The sequence below is a fragment of the Parus major genome, chromosome 7 (genome assembly GCF_001522545.3).
Source record: "Parus major isolate Abel chromosome 7, Parus_major1.1, whole genome shotgun sequence".
NCBI lineage: Eukaryota > Metazoa > Chordata > Aves > Passeriformes > Paridae > Parus > Parus major.
The window spans coordinates 28,529,341-28,544,362 of record NC_031776.1 but is presented as its reverse complement, the minus strand read 5'-3'; the positions used below and the strand labels follow the sequence as shown (position 1 = coordinate 28,544,362).

Genomic DNA, 15,022 nt, shown 5'->3' with positions numbered 1-15,022 from the left:
CTTCTCAGCCCTGTAGTACACCCTGTCTCCTCTTCAAAGCATCCTTCTCTCATTTTTGAGCCTAAGGTCTGCATTTGCCAGCTTTCCTACTCTTGCACTCCTGCTTCCCTTCATCCTGCTGTGTCCAGGCTCCTGTCCCTGCCGGGGGTTGTAGGCTCAGCAGTGACCACATCTGCTGCCCTCACCCCAGAGTTTGGCTCAGTGGGTTCCTGGCTCTGTGGGATGTGGACACCTGACCCTGTGATTCATGGAGGGAGGCTGGCTGCCAGCGCTGGAGGAGCTCGTGGGTGTTTCTGGAGGTACACATATGTTCATCTTGCCTGCTGTCAGCTCCATTGGCTCAATTATTTGGTGCATCCTGATAGTGATGACTTTTTGTGGACTTAACAGAAAGACTAGGGAAAAATCCTGCAAAATAATATTTTGGGAAAATATCCAGGACAGGTTGATGAAAAGGAAGGTGTAGCTGGGGCATGTGAAGCCTGATGGAGATTCTGCATTTCCTGCAAACAAAGTCAAGAGCCAAGGCACTAGAGCCTTTCTCTGGCTCCAAGTACATTTGCAGTATCTTGCTTGTTCTCCGTGATTTGCTTCTTCCTATGTCCCTTCATTCTCTTCTCCCTTTAACTCACCTTCCCTTGAGAAGAAGATCTAAAGTGGTGATGAAGAGTAGACATCATCCTTCTTGCTCTGTTTCTCTGCTTGTTGCAAGCTCTTCTGTACTGGTGAGTCCCCAGGCCCCAAGGAGGGGACATATTCACTAAAGCACAGGCTTCTGCAACTAATGTATGTCACAGAATACGTTCCTGGTCTGTATAATAAACAAAAGCATTGCAAACTGTCTAGTGTTTTTTTCCTAAATGAATGTGGAAGTTTTTAACTACAAAGAAAACCTGTAACAGTTAGGTGGCCTCTGGACTGATTTATGTGGCCTCCACATCACGATTATAATGACCATTTGGTGGGAGCAAATAAACTGGCACTGAATGAGCAGGCAGATGGATACAGCAGCACTTGTGAAGAGCAGGGGACACAGCTTGGGACCATGAGTGCACACATTAGCTTATCCATCTGTGACACCAATTGGCTGTGGAAGTATATAACTTGTGCTGCTGCTGAACTCTCCTCTGGATTTGTGTTCTTATTGCTCCATGGAGATGGATAGGGAAGCATTCACTATCACTTGTTTCAGGTGGTCTGCAGGCAGTTTTAGGTATCAGGTTTGCTTGCCAAAGCTGTCTCAGTGGCAGTGTTGTGTGAGGCACCGAGAACTGGGTCCTTTGTTAGATTCCAGAGCCCTGGAGCCACAGAGCACACACTGGCGGGTGCTGACAACTGTTGTTTTATCAGGCAATGGGAAGGATCTGCTCTTTCCCATGGAAGCTCCATGTTTGTTTTTCGCATAAGTCCAGGAGAGTTAGCTCTGATGAGTGAGTCATTGGGACATAACAGTTATAAAAGCTCAGTCACCATAAAGGGAGGCTAAAGACAACTCTCTCAAGGCCACCCCCACGCAATCTCACCTGATCTTCCACACGTAATGGGTCATACATATGACCCAGAAATTACACAGATGAACTGTTTCCCCCTGCAAACAGAAAAACCTCACCATCAGTGCAGCAAAGCCAGGGCAGCGACAGTAGATTTTGCTAAACCAGGTGTGGCTCTTCCTATGGCGGCAATACAGTCTTTGAACATCCCAAAAGAAGTGACTGAGAAATGCCAAATTCAGTATCCTTTTTAAGACTTGTTAGAGGTTTTTCCCCCTCTTCTCCTACTGAGAAGCTATTTGAGACCATTACTCCTCTCACAGTGAGAGGCCTTCTTCCTGTTTCATATCCAACTTCTGCCCATCTGCTTTATCATGAGTGCTGTCTATAAATGTGAATGATTCTTCTCCCCTGATGCTTATTCTCCTTCTCTGCCTGACTAAAACCTCAAATGTCTTTACAGAGAGAGAGATCATATCCCATCTCTTCATTCATTTTACCAAGCTCAGCAAGACATGCTGTCTTGGCTATTCCTCTGATTATCTGGATGTCGCTTTGTACCTGCTCCAGGATGAATTCAGGCTTGCTGAATGCTGATTACCTGAATGATTCCCAAAAATCTCAGCTGAATTTTACACAGTGTTTTGTATCTATTTGTTTATTTGTCCTGAAAATACAGGGCTTGCTACATGTAAGACACCATTTATCTTTCTAGTAACTACACTACACACAATTCTTCCTCTTCTGTTGTTGACAGTGGATAAATTCTAATTTGCAGCAGAAATGTTACCAATTTTTCAGTACATGTCTCTGCATTATATGCTGTTACATTTCTTCCCATGTCTGTTATTAGGGCATGATAATTATATAATTCTCCATTTAGAATTTCCTCTCTATTGAAAATATCTCATAGATTTGTTGTTAGCAAATTTCATTAGCTTACTCGTAATATTTGCATCAAGTTAACTAATGAAATTACTTACACTTACTGACTACTCCAGTCCTATAATTTTGCTCTCAGTCCCATCAGCAGTTTTCACTCCCAATTCTTTTCCTTCATCATTTTATAGTGTTTATGTTAATCTTCATCTTCTCAAGTTTAACTAATAATTATCTAGGTAATACCAAATCAAATGCTTTACCAAAGTTCAGGTTGATAAGATGTATTATTTTTCCTTTGTTCTGATATGCCATTATCTAATCAAAGAAAGACATTGAGCTGGTCTACATATAATGTGCCTAATCTACACTTTAACCCATTTTTTGCTTCCATTCATGTAATTTGTTACTCATGGCTAACATTTGCTCTAAAAAGCCTGAAGATGTCATTGATGGATTTTTTTCAGTGTTCAGAAGTGAAGGGTAAAGAGCCTTCAAGTTTTGTGGCTGTGTTACACAATAATTTCCATATCCGTGCCCTTTAGCCTCTTTAGTATGCTGCCTCTGCTCTCTGGTGTTAGTTACATTTTTTTCCTTATGGAGTCTGAAGCAATATCTTCCTTTAGCTTTTAGGAATCTGCCCTGCTGCTAGTGTGGTCAGTGCTTTCCTTCATTTCCTTTGCAATCATGCAGTACCTTTATGTCCTTGTTTCCCTTCACTGTGCAGGTCAGGTTTGTTTTGACTTTGAGTCATACCTTTGATTTTGGATGTTTGAATGACAGATCTCTCTGCATATCACTCCCTTCTCCTTTTTTTCCACTAGACTTTCTGCATAGTCCTGAGATGTCCTTCACAGTCTGCATCACAGCTCACATCCTATGAAGACATCTGGAGCTACTGGTAATATTCAGCCTTTGTCTGATCTCTTTGGAGAGAAGCAGCATTCATGGACATCTTCTATCTTGTGACTACTTGAAAGCAAAGCAGAATATGAATTTTTCACTCCCTGGGTGATGATCAGATAGTCTTGCTCCTTGGCATCTTAAGGAATGCAGGCTTTGGAGTTTAGGGAAAGAGGAGCTGAAAATTGAGGTCTGTTTTTATATTTTTCCAAGCCTTGTGCGCTGGTGTCAGCAGGACTCACACATTTAGTTTTCTCACCTGTGAATCTATTGGTAAAGTTTGGGGTAGGTCTGGAGTTTAGAACAAGGATTCCCAATGTCAGCCTTGGTATGTGAGAGGACCTCATCTGTTGTGAGTGTCCAGAGAAACTTTCTCCTGGTTGAGGTCTGAAGACCATTAAAAACCTACCACTTCAGTTTTACCCAAAATGTAAGTGCAGTGCCTGACCTTCACCTTACACTAGATGGCCTGGGGGACTGCAGTGGTATTGGAATTACTCAGGTATCATGGGCCTCTTCATTTTCCTCTGGAAAATGTTTGCGCATAAGCTCTCCCTGAATTACATCCTAAACAGAAGATTTGCATGGTTTTAAATGCATATATAAACACTAAATTGTTATGCTTAATTACTTTTAATTATAGGTAGTAAATAATGGCCATTTATACTGATGAAGCATGTAATATCTCAAAAAGACTCTTACAGGATATTAGGCACAAATAAACAGTGTCAGTTTGCATCCCTAAAAGCTGACAGCCCAAATTACTTACAGTTTTACAGCTTCCACATGGACTTCTTGCAGCCTATTTTTATCAGTCATGGGATCTAGGAAACAAATCAACAGTGAAGCTTTGACTCCACTTATTTAATTTAGTTGATTTTTTCTGCTTCAGGTTCTGATCAGACTATACAGCAAGAACTTTCTTTTCACACTTAAATTAGTTCTTCAGCAAGGTACTTAGCAGAAAACAAGACTGTATTTTAGCTGTATAGAAATCAACATAATTCCAAGCAATTTAAGGAATTCATGCAGAACAGACTGAGAGGTCAATTGTAAACCATCTGTAGTCTTCAGGACTTTCTGTAATCCAACAGAGAAAGTTTTCAGGACAAGAAATAGGACTATAGCAGAACTGAAAAATGCCTTTGACAGAAGAGAAACAGTATTGGTAACTTAATTTTCTATAAAACAGATATCAAACCCCAGGCAACAGACCAACAAAGACTTTCCAGAATCCCAATATACCCACTCTGTAGGCAGCACAGGCTGCAACAAAAGGAAGGATATGATTTGGAAATTAAGAAGTAAATCAGAATCAGCTAGAGTGTGCGGGTAGAAGATCTGATGATGAGAACAGCACTGTATCAGTATCCCTCAAACAGAGCTTAAATGGAAACACAGCAGTGAAATTACTGACTATGTAGGTTTACCTACAAAAATTACCAAGTGCTTTGGCTTGGTTTCCAAGCTGAAGATGTTAACATGATACACCTGGAAATGGCACTTGAGACTGGGATGACAATCACCTAAACATGATAATGGAGATCTACAGCAGATGGAGAGATACACGTTGCCATAGAAACCGTGCAGGAAAAGTGTGTAGGAGTAAAGAATGGCACAGAAAAGCATCTGGGAAAAAGGCCTGAAGAGCTGAACTTACTCAGCAACTCTTAAGGTTAGATGACACATTAATGAAAACACAGTTGTTTTTCAGCATATAGAGAATCGCAAAGGAAAGGAGTCCTAACAGTGAGCTGCAGAACCACTGAAGGCAGCAGTGCCATATTGTGCCATAGTGTGGGGCAGAAAAAGTCTCTGGAGAAAGTCTGGAGATGGCCATGAGATGGATGAAAAAGCTGGGAAGTCACTCAACCAGAACCACAGCACATGCCCCTCTGTGCCTGTTGAGCACACCTGGACCCAGAGGGGTGATAAAAACATATGCATTCTTTGGACTTCTGTCCCAGCAGCAAGCCCATGGAGGGTGACCCAGCCCAGCTCATTCAGAGCCTGCAAACTCTCTCCCCTGCACAGAACCTCTTGGATGGTCCCACAGTGATGCAGGGTTGACTCCTTTATGATGAACTCCCATGTGGCTACATTTCTTGGAGAAACCAGGCCCTAAGCAGACAAATGTGTATTTTTGAATTCCAGAATTCCCCACACAAAGAGTTTGAGTAGGGGAATATCTCTGTTGGGATGAGTGATGTAGCAGAAAAGATCTCCTTGAGCTCAGTGAGAGGAGTCACCCAGGGGTTGTTGAGGCAAGGCAGAAAGCAAATCCTCCCATGGTGCAGAAGGACCAGACAGAAGTGACAGGGTTCAGCTGCTGCCCTTTGTGCTAGAACAGCCTGCACTCAGCCACAGTGGCCTTGTGAGCCAACACCCCAAGCTCCCTTTCTGCTCACAAGTTGGAAAGAAAAGGGCAGGGAGGCATCCCTGCGTGGCTTGAGCAAGCAGAGGGTTGGCACTTGGAAAAGACCCAGGACACGCATCCAGCTGTCAGCAGCAGCTCCATCACACGGCCAGATTAGAGTCATGCATGCTGAGAAGTGATGGAAGGGCAGGAAAGGGGATTGAAACATGGGGCTCATCAATGGTGTGACTGTGGAAACATCTCAAACTCTGATTATAACACAGTTACCTCCTGGTGCTTCTGCTGAGCTGCATCTCTGGGACAAGCTTTAGTCTGTGTGGGGAGGTGGAAGTCCTCCAGGACAGTGTAAGTGCTTTGAAGGTTCCGGGTGGTGGGGCTGGGTGGTGGGCAGAACCAGCAGCTGTTGGGGTCTAAAAGATAAAAGACAACATGAGCATGCTGATTTGCTGGTGTGGAGCAGGATGGGGTGGCGTGGGCTTTGTTCTTGTGTGGTGGCTGCAGAGCAGTGTTGCTTCTGACGCTTTTGCAGCTCCCTGGCTGCATGATGAGGATGACAGCTCCAAGATGTGGCTCTGCATGCAGAAGCATTAAAGAAAACTTACACAGGCAACAACTCCAAAGAAGCCTCTCCAGAGGCAGCTGCAAGGTCCTTCAGTCCTGTTCTTCACTGAGTTCTCAGGGCACAGTCCTTTCCTCAGAGGGTGTCTCTCAGAGGGGAGACTACTGGGATTACATTCCCAGTTTCCAGCCAGACCGAGCCTTTGCTGCTGCCCCACTTTCCATTTTCATGTCAGGATTGTGTAGGGTTGAGGTAATGCTGGACTCCAGAGCATGACTCAGTGCAAAGTCACACTGTGTGCTGCTCAAAATGGAGCCAAATGTGAGTGGGCTGTGGACAAGGATGTAAGTAATCACTTACTTTGTAAGTAATGTAAGCTGCTGTCGTGTGTGAGTGTGCTGCTTTCAGCTGGACCTGAATTACAGCAGGATATGACACATAGGGACTGATAGAGAAGAGCAATGAAATTAGGGAATGACTGACAGTGATTGAAAAAAGATTTTGACTCCTTAAGACTACAGAAGATCTGATGAATAACTGTTCAAAACAAGAAGCAAGTACTGTGCTTCATACATGTTAAATAGCAAAACCAGAGACCCAGGGACTCAGTCATGCCTCTAAAGCTCCAAAATGTCGACATTCTGTCAAATTACATTCAGAATGTGAAGTACTCTGGTGAGTGGAATAGTTTGTCTTACATTTACCTGACCTTACTGGATATTTTCACCTATGGCCGGGAGAATACAGCCATGTGCTCAGTATGTTGAAGGAGAAAGGCTGTTCATTTTATCCAAATTTCCTTACTTGTTCTTGTGTTGTGGAATCTACAGTTTTAGTAGGTAGGTATCGTTTATACTTAGTAAGAATAGGAAGTTCTTTCCTGTTATCCAGAAGAGACCAGAAACATTGTTTCCCAGGCTATTAATACACTATCAGTCTCCTTGAGAAAGAATTTAACCTCAAAAACAATTGTACAATTAAAAAGTGCTGATAACGAAGCTCTATCAGTGACGTTACTTTTCTGTCATTTTCTCATTGCCTGGCAGCTCCCCCAGTTCAGCAACGATATGAAAAGTTGCACTTCTCATGCAGTAAAGGCAGGCTGGCTTTCCTTTCCCAGGATTGATGCCATTCCCCCGTATGCCTGTAGAGGATGTAGTTCCCTTAGCAGACAGGAGCAGCAATAATTTTGTCTTCTGTGGCCCAGCTACTAGAGGTGGACCCAGATTTAAGACTGTTCAACTTGTTCTCATCCTAAAATACTCAGCCAGGAAAAAAAAAATCTGAATTAGACTAATAAGAAAGTGATAAAAACCTTGTATCATTATATATATATATATATATATATATATATATATATATATATATATATATATAAATTTCACTTTCATTTTAAGCATGCAGGTGATGAAAATGATGCAGAAATTCAGAGCTTTTACTCTTTGAACCTTGCTCTGAAGGTGGTCTGAAGACACAATAATCATCTGAAGAAATGCTAAGCATGTTAATTTGGTTTAAACTGAAAGAGAATAGGTTTAGATTAGATAGTAGAAATAAATTATTGCCTGAGAGAGTAGTGAGGCACTGGCACAGGTTGCCCAGAGAAGCTGTGGATGCCCCATCCCTGAAAGTGTCCAAGGCCAGGCTGGATGGAGTTTTGAGCAACCTGATCTAATGGAAGGTGTCCCTGCCCATGGCAGTGGAGTGGAATAAGATATCTTTAAGGTTGCCTCAAACACAGGCCATTCTACAATTCTATACATAGCCAGATTATAGACTTTGAAAGAAATAAACAAGAGTTGTTTTAGTGTTGATCAGATCCTGGGAAGTTTCCTGAAATTAACAGAATGATTAGTTGTGGTAAATTTGCTTGAGCTATGATAAAATACAACCTACTTCAGCTAGTATCCATATTTGGGGCTACAAGGATTTGATTTGACAAATGTCAATAAACATTTGTTATCCTATTCATGTGTTCCTCCTCCAGATCTGCAGCTCTTCCTCATCTCCTCCTCCAGACCCAGGAATCCCAGGCAATGGTGAAGCTCAGGCTGGTTGTGGAGCACCAGGACTCACCCTCTGCTGCTCTCCCAAGGGCCAGGGCGAAATCTGGGTCCTTCTGAGGCACTAACTTGTAACCAGGGAAGGAGACTGAGAGCAGTGAGCTGAGCACAAGCTGTAATTAGTAACATCCTAAACTAAGGAGAAAAGGCAGCTCAAACTGGTTAAGCTCTTAGCAAATGTGGTTTAGCTGTCAGCCTTTCTGTGCTATTCAGCATTTTGTCAATGCCATCTTACGAGAGCCTCTGGTATTGCACATGCAACACCTTTGTTAAGATACAAAAGCAAATGCATAGGGGAAGCAAACATGAGTTTACCATGCTCAGGGACCAAATACTGAGGTACTGAAGAAATATGCACTAAGGACTGCTGGCCTGTCTGGGGTGTTGGAAATGTTCTGGAGGAACATTGTACTGACCACCTGTGATCGTTACAAAGGTCAGGTACGGGTGAAGCTGTGTCTCTGCTGGGACTCGGTGTCCTTGAGCAGAAGGGAAATAAAACACACAAGTGGAACTCCTGCCTGAGTTGCTTTTGCTTCAAATTTTCCCGGGAAAATTTCAGGGTTACTGGCATACATTAAGATGCCATGTAATTACATATTTTCAATTAAAATTTGAAGGGATTGGCAGAGAAGGATGCAGTGTGTTTGGAGAGCAAGAGTGCAGTTCTGGCCAAAATTTTCTTTGACATGTTACTCTGCTGGTCTGCTCACCTGTAGGTTCCTAGAAAAAAAATGCAGGAAAAAAGCCTTTTATTTTTTTTGCCTGCTGTGACAAGCATGCTCCTGTAAAGGTAGAAGTGGTGAATTTTGTGTCTGTGCACTGGTAGTATCTCCTGTCCCTTTAAGAGAGATTCTAGGCATAGATGCAACAGGCAGTGCACACTGATCTGTTGGAGGAGACTGTTTGTGTGCTCGGCAGGGAGGGAGGGATATGTGGTAATTTAGAACCAGATTAAAGTTTATAAATATATATTGAAAACACAATGCTCATAATGTATTGTCATCATTTGCTGGCCAAAGGCAAAGGTGTTTTGAATGTCACTGGGAAAGTGGAAACATGCTGGTAGGAGGTAAGAAGGCCAGGGCAGCTTTCATGGGGTAAAAAGCTGTTACCAGAGGGGTGCTGTAAGTAAATAAACTACTTGTCTGAAATATGTTTTCCTTTAAATTTTTGCTTCTATGTATGATTCTCACATAGGGAATTTTTAGCATCTTTTGCAACACGGCTGTTTACAGTATTATAAGTGTATAATAAGAGCTGGAGAGTGGAGGAGGAAATTTGGATGAGATGAGGATTGGCCTCTCTAACAACAGTCATGTCTGGTTCTGCCTTCCTCTTCTTCATGTGCAGATTGATTAAAGTCAGAATGAGGATCTTTTGCCCCTGATTTTAAGAAATAATGCAGCTGCAGTCAGTGAAGCTGTGGTTGGCCAAAAGCCATGCCTGGCCTGAAAGATTTCACACATACAGACCAATCTCTCCCAGTTAGATATGCTGGCATTCCATGAAAGAAAAATGCAGTAATTGGAGGAAGAACAGGAGGAAAAAAACGTGTTTCCTCTCAAGGCCATGTCATGGCATTGCTCAGTGCGTGAAGTGCTGGGTTTGACCCTGCTCTGTGGGTCTCAAGCAAGATTCCAGCTGTCACATCCCTTCTTGTGTATGCCACAGCTTGGATCCCTCACTCCTCTCAGCCCGCTCTTATTTTGCAGGAGAATTCCTGTAGCCCTTGTGTGGGAAGATGACTGGAGGTAAGAAGATAACTGTATGGAAATCATAGTGGAAAGTATGGTTGCTACTCCCTGGATGGGATGCGGTGAGCATCCCCGACCTCCCACACACAATCTAAGGAGGACTAAACAAAAGGCTGGAGGGGAGTGGAGACGCTGCAGCCAGGCTCTGGCAAAACCCTTGCAGAGGAGGGAACTCGGTGGTATTTTCTAGCTGATAATCCACACAGCAGCTGAAAACCAAGTGAGATAAAGGAAGATATCCCACTGTTGAATCAGCATCCGTGGCAAAATCACTCTCCTTGGACTGAAACATATCTCCATCCAAAGGTTATGATGCTTCTATCATGATCCTCACCCAAAGGTATAAGCACCCCTCACTGAGATGTATGACTAAAGACACCCAAGTTTCACCTGATAGTGAAGACACAGTGAAAAAGTTATATAAGGTAGGAATATAAATAAAATAATATGGAAGTATATAAGCTATGGAATGGAAACAAGTTAGGGAAGACTCCACTCTAACTTCTGGGGTCAGCGGTGGGTGGATCTGCCTTCTCCCCTCAGGGACGCCTATAGGGCAACAAGTTACTATGTAAGCACTCAGTGATCATCTCGACCTAACTTTTGTTTGGGATTACAGCTTGTTCGTATGTCACTTTGAATTCCTGTATTGCTTTGTACACGCTTTTGCGCTCAGATACTACCACCGGCAATCCTCGACCCTTAATTGCCACAATTTTATTGTTATTCCGTAACCTGCTAACGCGAGTCCTCCCAGAGCGCAGACAGCCAAATCAATTATTAAGGTTTTGAGGAAATCTCCCCTTTTTCACGCGACCCGCGAGTTTCGGGCGATTCCGAGGGTTTGCGAGCGCTGCCCGCACTAAAGATGGCGGCGGCGCTGACCCGGAAGGGGCGGTGGGGCCGGGCCGGGTGAGGGAACGGGAGGGCGGGATCGCCCATCCCGGCGCGGCCGTGCGGGAGCCCGGCCAGCCCAGCGCGGCCAGCCCGGCCCAGCTGAGCGGGGCGCGGGGGTGCCGGCGGCCGCCGCCATCGCAGCCCGCATGGGGCGGGCTCGCTCCGTGCGCCGGGGCCGGGGGCGCCGCTGAGGGGCGGGAGCCGCGGCGCCATGCAGGGCGCGGACCCGGCGGCGGCCATGAAGGGGCCAGAGGGCGAGGGCAAGACGGAGCCGCTGCCGGCGGCGGCGGGGCAGAGCGGCGGCAGCAGGAGCGGCGGCGGCCGCGGCGGCAACAAGGGCTGGCAGTACAGGTGGGCGTGAGGCGCGGTGAGGGGTGGCGGGCCCGGAGCTGCCCCAGCGCGGGCGGGCGCCGTGGCTGCCCCGGCTGCAGCAGCGCTGGAAGCCCGGCGGCATCGCCGGGGTGCGGCACGGGGGACACGGCTCCCTCTGCCCCTGTGCCCACCGTCCCTGTGGTGCCCGCGGGCGGGCGGCTCCCGTTCTCCATCAGCACAAAGCTGCCGGGAATGATGTGCCTTTGCTCCTGCCTTTCAGATCCTCTTTTCCCCTCGCGGAACGTGGAGACCTGTTTAAAGTTGGTGGAGGCGCTTTCCAGCCTTTCCAAAAAAAACCACCAAAAACCCAAAAAACAACCAAACAAACTTTGTGACGAGTTTTAGATCTATCTAAAGAACTTAGTGGCAGTCATTAATTTTTTTTATTGATGCTTTCTCGTAGTTGCTGGTAGCAAAACTGAGTGCGCACGGAGTTTCAGTCTTATCTAACTTGTTTTAACAACGGCTGTGCTTAGCATAAACCGCGGTGATTCCTGAGGTTCATTAAGTCAGCGGAGGGGAGCAGAAACAGCCGGAGGAGCTGAGCACACGGCATTAGTTTGAATTATTTGTCTGTGTGTTCGGGAGACTTGAGGGTTTCCATATGCTTTTCTTCTGCTGTGCTTTCTGTTTGAACACATTCCCACTCACACGCTGGTAGCGGGCTCTACAGCATCACTGGAGAGATTTCCGAATCCCTGCTCCCGGGTCTCTCCTCCTTGGCTGGAGTTCTGCCATGTTGCTGTTGAAAATGCTGCTGTTCTGTGAAGTTTGCACACTTCTCCTTCAAATGGAGACTCTCCAGAGCCGTCATCTGGCAGCCCAGATGGACTGGCTTGCTGTTTCCCACAGAGCCGGAGCGTGCTACAGACGGGCGGAGGGACAGGGGATGACCCCGGGACACGAGCACCCAGGCCCGGGATGTGCAGGCACCGAGCGCCCTGGTGCGTTTAATAGGGAGTGAACAGCGCGGTCATCGCTGAGAATCTGGGTCATGAGTATTTCACTTTTCTGGTGACTAGTGCCGGAAGGAGAAGTGGTGATTTCAGGGTGACTATTGCAGGCTGTTAAGTCGGGAAAAGCTAATTGTCAGATGTAGCTATTGGCTGTTTCAACCACTGTTTCCAGTTGATTTTAAACTCTGGGTTCAAGTAGAACTGAATTTTCTAATGGAAATTGCTATTACTGTAACTTACTATCCCTGTTTCACTGTGAAACACAAGAGTTAGTTTATGCAATCAAAATGGAAATGTTTTATATTTTTATGTGGAAGTGAAGGGATGAGATGCCTGATTTGCCCGGATGTCTTTTTAGATATACTGTGTTGGTGGTGGTGGTCACTGGTCGTCAGCGCTATACAGTGAAATTCCACTTTTTAAAATTATTCATCCAATTGTTTTGTTTCTTCTTTCAGTGCTATGGCTTGTATGACAAATGACTTACCCTGAGTGTTAGCCATTTTGGTGGCATGACAGCTCAAAGCGGGAGCTGTCCTTTTCCTTGTAGCTATCAATATCTTGTTTAATTTGCTCTAAAACTTCTGTGCAATTTTTTTTTTTTTTAATTCTAGATCATTTGGAGAAATTTAGTGTACTAATTCTATTATCGAGGACACTTCAGATACCTCACTGTTAATCTCTGCTGTGTTTGGAATCAATTATTTACTCCTACATTTGTCTCTATATCTAATTACCCTTAAAATATCACCTTTCCCCTCTGTCTCCCTAGAAAGCCCTCCTGAATGAGATGCTCCAGCTTAGTTTTCACTTTATGAATTACTTCTATGCTAAAATGTATTTGACGTAAGACAAATTCCCCAATGATAAATCAGTGTCTAACATACGGGTTTTAGAAACAGATTTTCTGGGAAATTTTGATGAAAGTTTGATATTTAGCTTTCATAACACAGAGTTTGAGCAATGTGTGGTCTCACAGATTGACAGGAGTAGGGTACTGAGGTACTTGCTCTCAGTAGACCACATCTGGTGTAGAAGTTTAGCTCACTGTTTGGTGAAGCAACTGCTCAAAACATCTATAGCAGAGTTGTCAGACAGTGGGACAACAGGTACTTGATACTCAAATGCTCCAAGTGGGGAATTAAGACCATGGATAAAAAATAAACTTTGAGGACTGCTGGAACCTGAAATAATAAAAACTGAATCTCTCAAAGAGGTGCAAGTTCACACATACTTGGCACAAATTAAGTATCTAGAAAATAAAAAATGAAGCAGGAAGTCTGACTTTATATTTCTGTAGGGGAATAATAGGGAGATTTTTAAACAGCTGTGATAGAGTTAGATCATATATTTCTTGTAGTGGAGAAGAGACAACCAGAGACTGCCAGATACTTCAGATGATGTGGAGATAAAGCTGAGTGTCCTGTCAAACCTCCTGCTTGAGGCCTGTGAATTGGTGAGTTTAGGCAGCCAGTAAAGCAGTGTCTCTTCTGGAATTTGTAAGGGTTTGGTTTCTTCTGAGGATAGAAAAATGATTATTTTTTTAATTACTATTATTTTACTTATTAGAAGTTAAGAGTTCTTGAGAAACTGCTCTTCTAGCCATCTGACAGGAAATCTCATTTTCTTGTGAATATATGATCAGGTCAGAGTGTGTCTGAGAATGACCAACCATTGGCTTCATTTTCCTCACTGGGTCAGGAACAGCCTGAGAGTTAACATGCAGAGAGAGCCTAAGAGGCTGCGCTGCACACTGAGTTCTTTAACCCTGTCTTCATTTAGAGAAACAATTACCAGGATGTAAGGCATCAATAACTTCAGATTATTAAAAGATGACTTGATAAAGTGGTTTAAGATTATAATATTTTCTTTATTTTTAGCAGTAACCAAGCTGTTTCTCATCCATAGAAAGACTTACTTGCACTCAGCAATTCTGCCTTACCTTATGACCATCTTCATTTGGTTTTTGCTTTGCTCTGGATTAAATGAACAAGAGTGCTTTCAAAGCAGTGAGAGAAAGGAGACAGGTTGGGCTGGTACTTCTGTGACATGTGATTTGTAGTCATTCAAATAACATAAAAATTTCACAACCAGAAAGCAGAATCTCTGTCTATGAGCTGAATGGAGAGCTGATCAGAACATGCCAGAGAAGTGTAACAAGTCCTGCCAGCTTGGCTTGAGGGGCTTTCAGATAATTTTGGGAGAAGTGAGTGCCAATCACTGGTTCTTATTTATCTACAAAATGAAATGTTCAAAGCACTGTGGTTGACTAGAGAAACAAGATTGTCTTTCCCACTTGGATACGTGCTAATGTGCTGTCCTCTGATGGTTTATTTAGTGGTTCTGCTCTCAAATATGCAGATCAATTCTGCTAATAAAAGTATCCCCAGCATTTCTTCCCCCGTCATTAGAAATACAGGTAAAATGTTCATGTATTTCCCAAATGACTGCTGATTTTGAAGCTTACAAGTTATATTTCAAAACCTATTTGCTTTTTCACTTCTGCTTGTATTTTTGTAGATAGCTGCCTTTGTTCATTATTTCTCAAGTGGTTTTAGCATCTGTTCACTACAGATTTAGCCATGTATAGTTATAAAATGCTGCAGATTGTGTCTTTTGCTCTTTGTTTAAGGAAGTGAGTTACCTTTTGTTAGTTTTTCCTGAGAGTTTACCTGAGTGCTGCAGGGTTATTCACAGTTGTCAGTTAGTAGAGAAAACCATTTAGATAAAATTAGCTTCAGGGAGTAAACTTCCTAGACTGATCGTATA

At 43.9% G+C, this 15,022-nt stretch overlaps 1 protein-coding gene across 1 annotated transcript in view; it reads left to right on the top strand.

Moving 5' to 3' along the window:
* The first annotated feature begins 11,121 nt into the window (after positions 1-11,121).
* Positions 11,122-15,022, top strand: part of OSBPL11 (oxysterol binding protein like 11) — a 38,835-nt gene continuing 34,934 nt past the window's right edge. The window contains exon 1 of the mRNA XM_015634868.3: positions 11,122-11,276. Coding sequence (XP_015490354.1) covers positions 11,137-11,276 — 140 coding nt within the window. The 5' untranslated portion in view covers positions 11,122-11,136. The remainder of the gene's footprint in view (positions 11,277-15,022) is intronic.